Source organism: Salvia miltiorrhiza, chromosome 5 (genome assembly GCF_028751815.1).
Source record: "Salvia miltiorrhiza cultivar Shanhuang (shh) chromosome 5, IMPLAD_Smil_shh, whole genome shotgun sequence".
NCBI classification, from domain to species: Eukaryota; Viridiplantae; Streptophyta; class Magnoliopsida; order Lamiales; family Lamiaceae; genus Salvia; species Salvia miltiorrhiza.
The window spans coordinates 11,881,977-11,896,791 of NC_080391.1; the positions used below are offsets into that span (position 1 = coordinate 11,881,977).

General features: G+C 42.5%; 2 protein-coding genes across 2 annotated transcripts; both read right to left on the bottom strand.

The window, feature by feature from the left end:
• On the bottom strand, positions 1 to 2,827 carry LOC130986043 (porphobilinogen deaminase, chloroplastic). The gene is made up of 5 exons (XM_057909314.1): positions 2,484 to 2,827; positions 1,564 to 1,969; positions 836 to 1,042; positions 500 to 677; positions 1 to 402 (listed from the first exon to the last, which is right to left on the bottom strand). The coding sequence occupies exons 1-5, from the start codon at positions 2,705 to 2,707 to the stop codon at positions 290 to 292; spliced, it is 1,128 nt and encodes a 375-aa protein (XP_057765297.1). The 5' UTR covers positions 2,708 to 2,827; the 3' UTR covers positions 1 to 289.
• Positions 2,828 to 10,093: 7,266 nt separating this feature from the next.
• LOC131025517 (uncharacterized) lies at positions 10,094 to 12,262 on the bottom strand. The gene is made up of 4 exons (XM_057955311.1): positions 11,697 to 12,262; positions 11,352 to 11,604; positions 10,802 to 11,260; positions 10,094 to 10,729 (listed from the first exon to the last, which is right to left on the bottom strand). Exons 1-4 carry the CDS (start codon positions 12,260 to 12,262, stop codon positions 10,094 to 10,096), a joined length of 1,914 nt encoding a protein of 637 aa, XP_057811294.1.
• Between the last annotated feature and the right edge of the window lie 2,553 nt (positions 12,263 to 14,815).

Below are 14,815 nucleotides of genomic sequence, written 5' to 3' on the forward strand. Positions count from 1 at the left end.
TGTTCAAATACTAATATCACATAAAATTTCATTTCCCAAAAGGCAAACTGGCCACTGGCCAGCAACATGAGATCATACTTTTCAATAACGTGAATGTTGGAATATTCTACAACAAAAAACTCAAATGCATTTTAGCTCACCGTCAACCAAAAATTCCAACCAAGAATAACAAGATGCTACCCATCGTACAAACAAAAAGTCATCTTTACTAGGGCTTGAACAACTTGATGAAGGGCCTAAGTGAATACGTGATTCAGATCTCTCTCTCTCTAAATAACTACTTGACTACTCATCGGTCAAAGAAATTAGGACCAGCTTGAGAAAGAAGCTCCTCACCAGCATCTTTACCCATCTTTACCATATCATCAAAAGCATAAGGACCTCTTCTAGAGGTCTCAAGTACTGCAATGTAGCAAAACAAGGGTGTGAGGATGTCATGACATTCAAAGAATCATCACACCACCGTTTTTAAGTTATATTTAGGACATTTTTCAAGTACCTTGGATTCCATCAGGAGATGCCACCAGTCCTCTGAAAATACAGTTTCCATCCTCATCACGACAGGCGTACCCAGCTATTGGAGTACGGCAAGATCCATCCAATTTCTCTAGGAATGCTCTCTCACACGCAACTGCTAATCTGGTATCCTCATGATTCAAGGCTGCCAAATAAGTAGCCTGAAGAGACAATGCTTCAATTAGATGAGGAAAAAAAAAAAAACTTTTAAATCATCATGGTACACCATGATGCTTCATGAGATTAGATATGTGGATAATAGCTTAATCATCGTTCTCTGTCCAGGAGAGACACAGAGAGAGAGAGAGAGAGGACATACCATCTTTTCATCATCACTTCTACATGCAATTCCTATAGCCCCTTGAGCTACAGCAGGGAGCATGTCATCAATGGATAGAATGGATGTAACATTTTCTGTCATGTTTAGGCGCTTCAATCCAGCTAATGCCAATAATGTTGCTTGGACCACCCCTTCATTTAATTTTTTCAATCTTGTCTGTACATTACCTCGAAAATTCTCCAGTACCTACATAATATTAGCATTTAAGGAAAAAGATAACGTCACCACATATTATATATTAAAAAAAAAAGTAAAAACATGGAGCATCCTCTAAAGATAGGCAATGACTGCACTTCAGAAAAATAAATCAAGCATGGAAAAAATCATGATTTTGTACTTAGTATGTGAAGATCTTACTTTCAGGTGCAGCTTCGAAAGGATCCTTCAAGTGTATAGCAGGTAAATTTACTATATATTAATAGAATTGATGAGATCACGGGATCGATATTTTCATCAATAAATCAGATAGATACATATCTACATGAAGCTAAAATGGGATGGACACTAAAATGCAGATAGGTAACTGTACTACCATCCAGATTTCCCATGACTTAAGTATATCACAGTGAAATTCTTGACATGAACTTGATATTTCTCAGAGTTATCTTCACATAATAAACCATACAGAAGCATGCACATGCATACATGCCCACTTCATGTGTCATAAAAAAGAAAGCAAAAACAAGTAAATGTGTCAATGTACTCACCTTAAGTGATGGATATCTATTAAGAAGTTGTGACTTCCTTCTCAGCGAAGCTGTGCCCACAGTGCTTCCTGCAGGAAGCTCAGCCAGAGATGCCGCAGTCAAGCAAATAAAAGCATCCCGGACATCCTCCCTTGGGAGATTGCAAGGTATCATTGTGTTTTTGGGAAGATATGTGGGGACATCTTTCATCGAGTGGACAGCTATATCGATATCACTGTTAATGAGTGCCTCATCTATCTCTTTAGTGAATAAACCCTTTCCACCAATATCTGCAAGTGGCTGAGTTAGAATTTTGTCCCCAGTTGTCTTGATGACCACAATTTGAATTGCTCCCGATTCAGCTAACTGAGGATGCGACCCAATCAACTTATCTCGAGTTTCATAAGCTTGGGCGAGGGCCAGTGGACTGTCCTACCAAGAACAAGAATAGTAAGATAACGCCATTCAGTAATGAATTGAATACCAAAAACCACATGAATGAGAGAAGACCCCATTGATCTTACTGATCAATAATTACATAAGTGACTTATTAACCAACAACCAAGCAAATCGCCAGAGTAATAAAAGCACAAACTCAAAGATTACATATATTACCAACCAAAACGAAGAAATCTACCCAAAACAAAACGCAACATATTAAAGACAATAATACAAGTTCATTTCAAGATAGGCAGCTAAAGTTGTCAACGGAATTACAAACTCAAACAACACATTACTGCCTAAAGTCAACCGCTTTGGCAGGTTCCGCACCATGGAGGAAATAGGCTAGACATATAACACGAGATTTGCAAACATACGCGTGGATATATCATATGTGTCTAATTGTATGCTCAGACAGCAGGAAACAACGATAAATCCATAACTTCTCAACACATTAGAACAAAAATGAAGGAACTCCTCGAAAAGCTAAGCAACATTACCTCCCCCTAGTTCCGATTCTGATCACGGCAGCTTTAGTCTCGGCCTGCTGCTCGACAGCAAGGGAAGCCCTAATAAGCAAAGTCCTGGCTCGCGCGAGCGAAGATTTCCGACTGGTGGAGGGAGAGAAACCGAGAGCTGAAACTGAGCCGGCGGCGAAATTAGCTGAAAGAGGCCTAAATTGAGCTGGATTAACAGTTGGTAAGGCTACGGCGGCAATCTCCATTGCTGATGGAATGGAGATATGAAAATGGATAGCGTTGAAAGGAAATCTCGTTGGAGTTTTGTTCACTTTTTTCTTTTTTTCTTTTTCTTAACCTGATGATAAAAGATTTTACACTATACTTGATTGGGTTTTCGAGTTATCCGAACTCCAATTTGGGCCAGCTCGATATCGTTTGGGCCACGATGGATCATCTCACCCATTCATCTGCTGCCACGTCACTTCTCGCTTTTACACCCTGGAAGCAAATTCTGATTTCTCATCGCCGGATGCAGATTCTATCGTCCTCAATTTTTACTAGTATACTACGAGCTTGTTAGCTTGTTCCTTCTATATACACAATGATGGATCTAAACTTCTCTTTTCTTTTTTTCAAAAAGTGTTACTTTGATGGAAAAAGAGAGAAAAAATATATTTTCATCTATTTTTTATATGTTTTTCTTCAAATAGGGTAGAAAATATTCTCGGACAACCCATTTTCTCTTCAATGTTGGATAATATTATCCTAAGGAAGGGGTATGAAAATATTTTTCAACATTTTCTCATCTTTTCATCTCTAGTAAACATATAATAAAAAAAAACGAAGGAAAACATAATACTCCCTCCGTCCATGAAAGAACTTCCTAGGAGGGAGTGACACGAGTTTTAAGAAAAAGATTGTTGAGTGTATGGTGAAAATGTGTTATAATTAATAATGAGAGTATTTTCTCATCTTTTCTTATCCATCCTTTTTCAAGGGGTTAAATTTGTTAAAATATGAAGTTTTAAGATTTTCATTTTAAATTCACTTTGATGATTTAAAAATGTTAAAGATCTTGTCATGAATTTAAATTTAAGACGCATTAATATTTTTTTCATGAAGCAAATTTGACAATGTTTAGAAAACAATTAAAAAGAGAAAGAAAGAGAGAAAAACAATGAAAAAAATTGTGAAAGAAGAAAGAGAAAAAATGAGGAAAAATTGGACGGAAAAAACTTTATTATATATATATATATATATATATAAACAACATGCACATTGCACATAACCTTGAAAGCAACATGCACATTGAAAGCACAAAAAACAAACTTTATGATTTTTTAGGGTTAATAGCCGAAAAATACACGAACTATTTTCAAATTTGCACATTGCACATCATCTTTAAAATTAGCTCCAAAACACATCACCTTTTAATTTAGTTGTAAATTACACACATCGAAAATTCCGACAACTCTTAAGTTTGATCAACGATGACATGGACAGCCACATAGTTTTTTTTACATGCTGGCAAGCCACGTGGGCAAAACGACGTCGTTTTGATGTTTTGAATAATTAAAAAAAAAAACCTTGCTTTTTCGGCCAGCCATTCCAGAATCTGGCGAGCCATCACCATTTCCAGAATCTGGCGAGCCATAACCATTTCCAAAATTTCCACCACAAAAATCAAAGAAATCAAAAAATTTGAAGAAATCACAGTTAACAAACCCGCCGCCCAGCCTTCCCCTTTCTCTAGATCCACGGCGGTAACCCTACCTCCCCCGCCTGCAACTCCAACGTCGACGCAGCAGCAGACCGGCGCCCACCTCAGTGTTCGCTAATTTCTTTTAACACGCCGCAAGTGTACGAGTGCAATTGTATATAGTGGCAAACAAGGTCGAATCCACAGGGACTAATGGTTATCAATGCCTATCCTTAATTACTTTACTCTATCTGGACAAATGAATTTTAAAGTTTTGATTTTGAAAAACAAGTAAAATAAATAATTACTGAAAAGAAAAGAACTCAAGCTGTAAGAATTACGGAGTAACAGAAAGGAGAGAATTTCCCAAGGTAAAGGTTTCAACAGATTTTCCTAACTAACAGGTTCAATCCAATTAATAAGCTTATTCCTAAGGCAATCTCTAAGCTAGTACATACCCACTCTCGTGGCATACAAACCGTTGATTACATGCAAGGCTACCGTCCCCGGATCGCACTTCTAACATGTAACTCCTAAAAGTTCCTAAGATTAATGCCCTCACAATTATCAATTCCCTTTAGAATTAAAATAACTATGTTTTATGTTCTTAGTTCAGGTAATAATTATCATCTCCCGATCTCAAATTAAAACCTATGATTATGCTAAATTGGTGATCAAGCAACAAAGCAAACAAATAAATCAAGGACATAAAAAGGAATAACAATCTTATTAATTGAATCGAAGAGTTAGAAACTTAAATCATGTCTACTCCCTAAACCCTGGGAAACAGAAATCTAGCCACACATAGACATATGTCTAGAAATCAATATCTCAAAAATACTAGTAAACTTTAATAATGAAAAAACGTAGTAAAGTCGAAGATGTTCAATCTTGCTCTTGCTCCGTCTCTCACAGCTATCCAAGATGTGTAGAAAATGATAAAAAGTGCTTGGAATAAGCTAAAGGGTGGTATTTATATGCCCTAGGTCTTCTAGCTCGAAAATACTCCCAAAAGTCGCATTTTAGGTGAAATCCGGAAAATTGGGCAAAATCGGGCTCCTCGTGCGGGCTCGTCGCGCGGCCACATGGCTGGGCCGCGCAAGCTCGCGCGGTCTCCTCGCGCGGCCGCGCGCCTGGATCGCGCGGTCCTCCAGGGAATTCTGCAACGTCGTGCGGCCGTGGCATGCGGCCGCATGCCCGGACCGCGCGACCTCCCGGCGCCCTCCTCGCGTACGGCCGCGTGTCCTCCGACACACGGACTTCCCGGCGCCCGTTCTTGCTCATCCGATGCCCGATTTTAGTCCCGTTCGTGCCAATGGACTCGTCTCTTCGCGTACTTCACTATCCTTCATCCAAAACTTCACAAATCGAGTCCAAGAACCTGTAAAAACAACACGAGCATGGACGAGTAGTCTATTCCACAAAATTTTAACAATTCAAACCAAAGACACTCAAGAACTCAATGAAAACACCCAACAACTATGAATAAACGCGACAAAGGAGATGAAAAATGCATGTAGAACACTCAGCCTCCCTCCCCCCTGCAACTCCGACGTCGACACCACAACAGTAGACCAGCGCGGTAGCGCCCACCTCAGCCTCCCTCCCCGGCTTCTCCTCCGTCGCCAACAGACCGACGACGACGCTGATTTGCTTATTTGTGCGTAGAGAGAGAGAGAGAAAGCAGATTTGTAAAGGTCTGATGTTGTGCGTAGAGAGAGAGAGCGCCCACTAAATGTGTGCTCCTATAACCAAGATCAAAAAGGTCTTTATTGAAGGTTGTAATGTGGGCTCTTTGGTAAGGTATGATATGTTTGGCTAAGTGACTCAAAGATGCAAATCAAAGTAACATCATCACCAACCTTATAGCATTCTTGCTCAATTCTATCTCCACCTTTCACAAAACCAAAATTTTTCAATATATAATCCACCACAACACAACAATTATCTCCCATGACGTTATGACCTTCTAATGCATCCTATGTACCCATTTTTTCATTTTTTTTTTAGACTTGTAGGATACTAGGATTTTTTTCCAATCAAAGACAAAGTTCATAAACCATGATCACACACCTCCACAAACCAACTATCCCATAACAACAAACTCCAAGCTCCCACCCACGGCTAAACCAAATAAAATGGATAATAAAAGCTCAAAGGGGCGAAACTAGGAATCATATAGAGTAAAAGGACAAGTATGGAATATATGGGCTAGCAAAGATGGTCTTCTATCATCTCACAGTTATTAAGCACACTATGTGACCTCGAGGGAGAAACCAAGACAAGTTCTAGCGAGAAACAAGCATGTTTGAACAATCACTCAAGAAACAGAAATAAGACTGTGGAAAATAGTGACAGTCAAGACTCAAATCTCACAGCTTATATCATTGATTGCGAACACATAGAGACCATGCTTATCATTTATCAATCATGCTCAATCTCAACAATATCAACACAAACACATGCAGTTTCACCAGTTCAAAGCAGAAATCATCATAGGCCAGTCATCCAACTAATCCATGCACATCTCATCTTTTGACCAAGGCATCAACACAGAGTGACAAACAAAAGCAAGACTGACAACTTCTCAACAAAGCAACGACTCTAACCAAAGCAAACAAGACTCAAAACAACTAACACAAACTAAAAAGAAGCAAAGCATAAAGATAGAGTGCCCACACAGCCACATCCCCCCAAACTTATTCTCCACAAGGAAGAATAAGTTTGAAAATGAAGTGTAGGGCACGGAGTCGAACTCACCGGGGCTCAAGGGGCCGGCGGGTCCTGAGGATCATGTGGCGGTCCTGGGAAGGCTCGTTGCCAATCATTCATCGATCTCATATACGCCTCATGGTGGGGCATGTACTCCTCATGTTGCCGTAGGCGGGCAGCGCGCTCAGCTTCAAATTGGGCATCAAAGTAGCCCTGTTGCTGCCTTTGAAATGCAGCGAATTGATTGTCCACGTGGCCGTACATATTGGTTTGCAGGTTTTGGAAACCTGCATCCATGTGGCCGTACATGTGTTGCTGCATTGTGGCAAAGCCGGCATCCATGTGGCCGTAGAGCCGCTGCTCCATGGCATTGAAATCGTATCCAACGGCCGGCGGCGGAGGTGCTTGGTGGTGGGGAAAGTAGGATGAAGTCCCCGCCTCGGACTCTTGGGGCACGTCGCCCCCTGCTTCATAAACTGCTTCCTCCTCTGCAACCTCATCTCTTGCAGCTGCCCGTCCTGCCTGTGCTGCCGGTGCGCGCTGGACTATGAGGTTGAGGTGCTCCGGGGTGTTCATCAGCCAGTTTGAGCGATCCGTTGCATCCAGCACAATAGTCAAGTGCGGGTTGGGCAATGGAAAGTACAGCTTAGGCTTCAAGACCCAATATACGTTCTGGCCACCCGCGATGTGTCCCGCTGCTTTTAACTCCTTGAAATCCACCAAGATATCTTGAGAAACCGCGGTCTCCGTGATCTCAAGTTCCAAGTCGTGAGCAAGGGCGGTGACAAATCCTCCAATGCCAATGGAGGCGGTCGGGGAGGTGAGTTGACTGTGAAACTGATCCAGCAACTGAGGAGCTAAGTCAATCCTGTCACCTCTGAGCATACACTTGAGATGGAGCAACTCGTCAGATCGCATGTTGCCCACATTTTCTCGGGCAAAGTAGTTGTACGCCATCACCCACTGTAGATAGCGGAAGACCGGATTTCTCAAAGCTTTTGCCTTTGCACGACCGGTAACGAAGTGCTTGTTGTCCTCAAGTCAACGAAGTGCTTGTTGTCCTCAAGTCAACCATGGCGGCCCAGAATGTCTGCGGTTGAAAACCGGCAACACCATAAACCCCGCTCTGCGGACTTTCAAGAACGTCATTGAAATTATTACAAGTAAGCGTGTAGTCCTGGTTGAGCAAGCGGAACGAGCACTCTGTAGGAATGGTACGATCATAAGTGATCTTCAGAGTCGACAAGAACTCGATCGTGAGAATCCGATAGGTGAGCCAATTCCCTGTGAAGACCTTTCGAAGTCCTACGCGATCGACCATGGCCTAAACATCATCCTGGATGCCCAACTTCGCCAAAGTAGTTGGACATATGTACTTAGTGGGCTTGACCGGGATGTGAATGAGTTTCTCCCAGTTCTTGTGAGAGGCATCATCAGGGAGTTCAACACCGAAGTGAGCCGATGAGAACTCCGAGACCGGCTGCGCCGCACGGCTGCTTCTTGAGGACGAGCCAATGGCCGGGCCCTTTCCTTTGGCAGCCCGGGTTGCTTTCCCTTTTGGTGGCATGCTGGAAATACTAAAAAAATCCAAACACGCTGCATTAGAAACGATCCCCCAAACTTAAATTACACACAAGAAAAATAAAACCAAGGCACATCAACCCACCACCCAACATATCAAAACAATTCAAAGGCCAAACTCATGTGTTGCTTATGCATAAAATATGTAGCATGTGAGTAAAAACATAAGCTAAAACAATATAGAGCAAAGGAATAAGGCCAAAGAATATCATCCCCCACATCATAGCATAAGAACCAAATCCACACCAAGAGCTCAAATTGACCAACAATTAAGTTTACCCATGATAAATAAGACATTCCAAAACATGAATTCGTGCAAATACAAGCATAGAATCAAGAGAAATCAAGAAAAAACGAGAAATCCCCAAATTAAGCCCTAGTTTGGAACTAGGAAAATAAATCATGGAATAAAACAAAACAATCGGTCAAAAGCTAGTAAATCATGCCAAGAATTGAAAAACACAAGTAATTGAGGCAAGAAAAACATACATTGGATGGATTGGATGTAAGAAATTAAAAGAAAATATGAATTGGGGTGTTAGTGGGTGAAAAATGGGTGTTGTGTGTGTAAAAATCGTGAAAAGAGGGAGAAATAAGGGTAAAAACCGGGCTGGACGGGTCGAGGCGCGGGTCGCAGCCGGGTCCGGGTCGCGAGGGCGCGTCGCGCGGCAGCATGGCAGGACCGCGCGAGCTCGCGCGGGTTCCTCGCGCGGCCGCGCCCCTGGACCGCGTGCTACCCCCAGATTTTCTGTCTTCGTCGCGCGGGTGCGTCGCGTGGCCGCATGGCGGGACCGCGCGACCTCGCGCGGCCGCGCCCCTGGACCGCGTGACCTGCTCAGAATTTCTGCCTTGCTCGCGCGGGCGTGTCGCGCGGGCGCACGCCTGGGCCGCGCGGTCTGGGCGTCCAACTCCAAAAAAACTTGTTTTTTTTTACCTGCAAAACGCAGCAACACAACACAAACGAACAAACACAAAAACGAAACTAAAACAACAAAACAAAAGAAAAACTCACAAACATTGGGTTGCTTCCCAATAAGCGCTATTTTAACGTCGATAGCTCGACGCTTCATGACTCAACAATCATGAAGATCAATGACGTCCACCGTGTGGACTTGATCCGGGCTATAGTAAGCCTTCACTCGCTGCCCATTCACTCGAAACGGCTCACCTCCTTCTTTGCTCAACTCAATCGTTCCATTGGGAAAAACTTGGGAGATGGTGAACGGTCTCGACCATTTTGACTTCAATTTTCCCGGAAACAGACGAACACGGGAATTGAATAAAAGGACTTGGTCTCCCGCGGCAAACTCTCTCTTGAGGATCATCTTGTCATGAAACCTTTTCGTCCTCTCCTTATAAATGCTAGAGTTTTCAAAGGCTTGGTTACGAAATTCTTCCAAAGCACTCAAGTGAAGCATCCTCTCTTTTCCAGCCGAGTGAAAGTCCAAATTCAATTTCTTCACCGCCCAAAAAGCTTTGTGGGTGAATTCCACCGGCAAGTGGCACGACTTTCCAAACACCAATTGATATGGAGACATACCTAAAGGAGTTTTGTATGCCGTGCGATACGCCCAAAGAGCGTCATCTAGCAATATCGCCCAATCCTTGCGACCTCCATTCACAGTCTTTTCTAGAACTTGCTTGATCTCACGGTTGGCTAGCTCGGTTTGTCCATTCGCTTGAGGATGATACGCCGTAGTGACACGATGCTTGATCTCAAAGTGAGCTCCCCATTAGCCACATCTATCAAGGCTCTCCCTGTGGCCAAGAACGGTCTCCCTAGGATCAACGAGATGGTCTTGTCCTCCTCAAAATCCAACACCACAAAGTCAGCTGGGAATATGAACTCGTTGACCTTCACCAACACGTCTTCCACTATCCCCCGTGGATATGTCACCGACCTATCTGCCATCTGCAACGCGATCGACGTCGGCTTCATCTCTCCAATAGCCAACTGTTGGAAAATAGATAAGGGCATGAGATTAATGCTTGCCCCCAAATCGCAAAGCGCCTTCCCAAACTGCTGGCCTCCAATGATGCAGGAAATAGTGAAGCTGCCTCGATCTTTAAACTTAGCTGGGAGCTTCTTCTGCAAGATCGCACTACACTCCTCATTGAGATTCACCGTCTCAAATTCTCCCAACCTTTTCTTTCTCGAGATGATGTCCTTCAAGAATTTCGCATACTGTGGCATCTCCTGCAGCGCCTCCACCAATGGAAGATTGATGTGAAACTTCTTGAAGATCTCCAAAAACTTGGAGAACTGCTGTTTCACCCTCTCTTTCTGATGACGCTGAGGGAACGGCAAAGTCACTGTTGCTGGCGAAGTAGTCTTCTGCTTTTCATTCTTCTTTTTGCCAGAAACCTCAACGGTGACCTCCTCAGCTTCTTTCTCATCAACCGGCGACACGATCTCGTCCTCAGGCATCTTGGGTCCCTCATAAGTAGTTCCACTCCTCAAATTGATTGCCTTGCAACGCTCCTTGGGATTAACAGTTGTATAGCTCGGAAACTGACCTTGTTGGTGTAGATTTGTAAAAGCATTGGCCAGTTGACCCAATTGGGTCTCGAACATCTTCATCTGGCTCCCCACAGCAACAGCATTGGACTCCAACTTCTCCATCCTCTCTTCGGACTTGGACATGAACTTCATTAGCAACTCCTCAAGATTCGGCTTCTTCTCTTCATTTATCACTCCGTTGGTAACCGAGAAGCCTGGTGGAGGTTGAATTGCATTGTTGGGATTCCCGTATGACAAATTCAGGTGTGAGCGACCTCCTTGCTGATATTGTTGTCCTCTATTGTAGCCGCTCTGCTGTCCACGCTAAAAGTTCACAAAGTTCCTCCCATGAATGAAGTTGGCGTCTTCTACGCCTGTCGGATCCTCCACAACTGGTTCAGAATTTCCCATAGACATTGCTGAAATTTTTGAGCTCAGCTCTGCCAGCTAAGTCGAGATCATCGTCAGGGGATCTGAGCTGAATGCTGCAGCAACTTTCTTCAGCTGCACCCTCTCGGACGGCCATTGATAGCTGGTAGCTGCCATACTTTCTATGATCTCCATTGCTTCCGAACTTCCCTTCTTGAGTAGGGAGCCTCCAGCTGCTGTGTCCATAAACATCCTCGTGCGCTCTCCGCAAGCATTGTAGAACATGACGACTAAAGTCCCTTCATCAAAGCCATGGGACATGCACTTCCTCAATTTCTCTTGATATCGTTCCCATGTTTCTGCTAACGATTCACCTTCAAATTGTTAAAACTGAACGATATCCATCTTCAGCTTCAAAGTGAGACTAGGAGGGTGAAACTTTCGCAGAAATAGGTGTGCCACATCTTCCCATGCAGGATTTGCACTCAATTGCAGAGTGTGGTACCATGACTTAGCCTTGTCCCGCAGTGAAAAGGGGAATAGACGAAGGCGAATGATATCATCTGCTACGCCGTTCATCTTTATAGTACTGCACAACTCCAGAAACTGTCTCAAGTGCACGTTGGGATCCTCTACGGCACTACCTCCATATTGGTTCTGTTGTACCATGGTAATCAGCCCAGTCCTTAGCTCGAAATTATTTGCGTTGACTCTGGGCGGCTCTTGGTACTGGTACAGTGGAGTAAATACCTCATCAATAGGCGGTTGTTTCTGCTCAGCAACAGTTTTCTGAGCATCCATCAACGCCTGCAACTGCTCTCTCAAAGCACGGACTTCTTCCGCAGTAGCCATGTGATCCAACTTGGCTTTGGTCGTCTGGCTGTTGTTATGGCGGCACGTAGCTTCAATTTCCGGATCAAAATCTACTAAAGGTAAATTTTTAGATCTTGTGTTCATATACCACCTAAACAATCCACCAGTTTCAAATTAGAACCACAAGAAAGGAGTAATTAACTTAAACAAATAACAGAAATAGGAATCCAGAGTAGTATCAAACAATTAACTGAATAGTACTGATAAAAATCAGTCCCCGGCAACGGCGCCAAAAACTTGTTCGCTAATTTCTTTTAACACGCCGCAAGTGTACGGGTGCAATTGTATATAGTGGCAAACAAGGTCGAATCCACATGGACTAATGGTTATCAATGCCTATCCTTAATTACTTTACTCTATCTGGACAAATGAATTTTAAAGTTTTGATTTTGAAAAACAAGTAAAATAAATAATTACTGAAAAGAAAAGAACTCAAGCTGTAAGAATTACGGAGTAACAGAAAGGAGAGAATTTCCCAAGGTAAAGGTTTCAACAGATTTTCCTAACTAACAGGTTCAATCCAATTAATAAGCTTATTCCTAAGGCAATCTCTAAGCTAATTCATACCCACTCCCGTGGCATACAAACCGTTGATTACATGCAAGGCTACCGTCCCCGGATCGCACTTCTAACATGTAACTCCTAAAAGTTCCTAAGATTAATGCCCTCACAATTATCAATTCCCTTTAGAATTAAAATAACTATGTTTTATGTTCTTAGTTCAGGTAATAATTATCATCTCCCGATCTCAAATTAAAACCTATGATTATGCTAAATTGGTGATCAAGCAACAAAGCAAACAAATAAATCAAGGACATAAAAAGGAATAACAATCTTATTAATTGAATCGAAGAGTTAGAAACTTAAATCATGTCTACTCCCTAAACCCTGGGAAACAGAAATCTAGCCACACATAGACATATGTCTAGAAATCAATATCTCAAAAATACTAGTAAACATTAATAATGAAAAACCGTAGTAAAGTCGAAGATGTTCAATCTTGCTCTTGCTCCGTCTCTCACAGCTCTCCAAGATGTGTAGAAAATGATAAAAAAAGTGCTTGGAATAAGCTAAAGGGTGGTATTTATATGTCCTAGGTCTTCTAGCTCGAAAATACTCCCAAAAGTCGCATTTTAGGTGAAATCCGGAAAATTGGGCAAAATCGGGCTCCTCGTGCGGGCTCGTCGCGCGGCCGCATGGCTGGGCCGCGCAAGCTCGCGCGGTCTCCTCGTGTGGCCGCGCGCCTGGACCGCGCGGTCCTCCAGGGAATTCTGCAACGTCGCGCGGCGGCCGCATGCCCGGACCGCGCGACCTCCCGGCGCCCTCCTCGCGTACGGCTGCGTGTCCTCCGACACACGGACTTCCCGGCGCCCGTTCTTGCTCATCCGATGCCCAATTTTAGCCCCGTTCGTGCCAATGGACTCGTCTCTTCGCGTACTTCACTATCCTTCATCCAAAACTTCACAAATCGAGTCCAAGAACCTGTAAAAACAACACGAGCATGGACAAGTAGTCTATTCCACAAAATTTTAACAATTCAAACCAAAGACACTCAAGAACTCAATGAAAACACCCAACAACTATGAATAAACGCGACAAATTAAAGGAGATGAAAAATGCATGTAGAACACTCAGCCTCCCTCCCCCCTGCAACTCCGACGTCGACGCCACAATAGTAGACCAGCGCCCACCTCAGCCTCCCTCCCCGGCTTCTCCTCCGTCGCCAACAGACCGACGACGACGCTGATTTGCTTATTTGTGCGTAGAGAGAGAGAGAGCAGATTTGTAAAGGTCTGATGTTGTGCGTAGAGAGAGAGCAGATTTGCAGATTTTTCACTTTTTTTTAATACTCATTCAAAACGAACGACGTCGTTTTGAATGCCGGTGAGTCCACGTCTGAAAATTCCGAGCGCCACGTCAACACCGATCAAGGTGGTGGTCAACACGTGTGCAATTTACAACTAAATTAAAAGGTGATGTATTCTGAAGCTAATTTTAAAGGTGATGTGCAATATGCAAATTTGAAAATAGTTCATGTATTTTTCGGCTTTTAACCCATTTTTTTATAAGAAGAATATTTCATATTCTCAAAAATAAATTAATTTTCATTATTACTAGTTCATCATCTTATTTTAACTAGATGATTGACTTAAATTTAGCATTGAAAAATAACTATGAAAGGAAAATGAGACAATAAAGTTAACAAACTAATATAACAAACTATTGTAAAATGTTAAGCAATTATGTAGATGTTACGATAGTAAAACAATTATGTTCTCGCATTTAAACATGAGCTCAAATTCTTGAGGGGCGAAAATTTCATCATATTAATTAAATACTTATTTATGCATTACAAGTAGTTTATTCGTGTATTTATATCGACTTATTCGTTATTCTCATTTATTACGAAAATAGTGACTCTCACTATAATATATATAGTGTTACGATCAATGGAGAATTTTATATTATTCGTTCTGAATAAGTCAATAACTTTATCGAATAAATCAAGAGACCACATGAATAGATCATATATTCATAAAACACGCCACCTTCAAGATTTGAATCTCATGCGGAATGTCTGTTCAACAAAATTGTTGGCGTATTCAGTAAATTTATTGACTTATTCAGATCACCTTT

Excerpts from the sequence above, each read along its gene's own strand:
- LOC130986043 (XM_057909314.1), bottom strand. The coding sequence starts at position 2,707 with ATGGAGATTGCCGCCGTAGCCTTACCAACTGTTAATCCAGCTCAATTT. Across the intron at positions 1,970-2,483 it reads AGAATCGGAACTAGGGGGAG|TCCACTGGCCCTCGCCCAAG; the intron begins GTAATGTTGCTT and ends TTGGTAGGACAG. Across the intron at positions 403-499 it reads ATCTCCTGATGGAATCCAAG|TACTTGAGACCTCTAGAAGA; the intron begins GTACTTGAAAAA and ends GCTACATTGCAG.
- LOC131025517 (XM_057955311.1), bottom strand. The coding sequence starts at position 12,262 with ATGAACACAAGATCTAAAAATTTACCTTTAGTAGATTTTGATCCGGAA. Across the intron at positions 11,261-11,351 it reads AGCTCAAAAATTTCAGCAAT|CGTGGACAGCAGAGCGGCTA; the intron begins GTCTATGGGAAA and ends GTGAACTTTTAG. Across the intron at positions 10,730-10,801 it reads CTGAGGAGGTCACCGTTGAG|CGTCATCAGAAAGAGAGGGT; the intron begins GTTTCTGGCAAA and ends CCGTTCCCTCAG.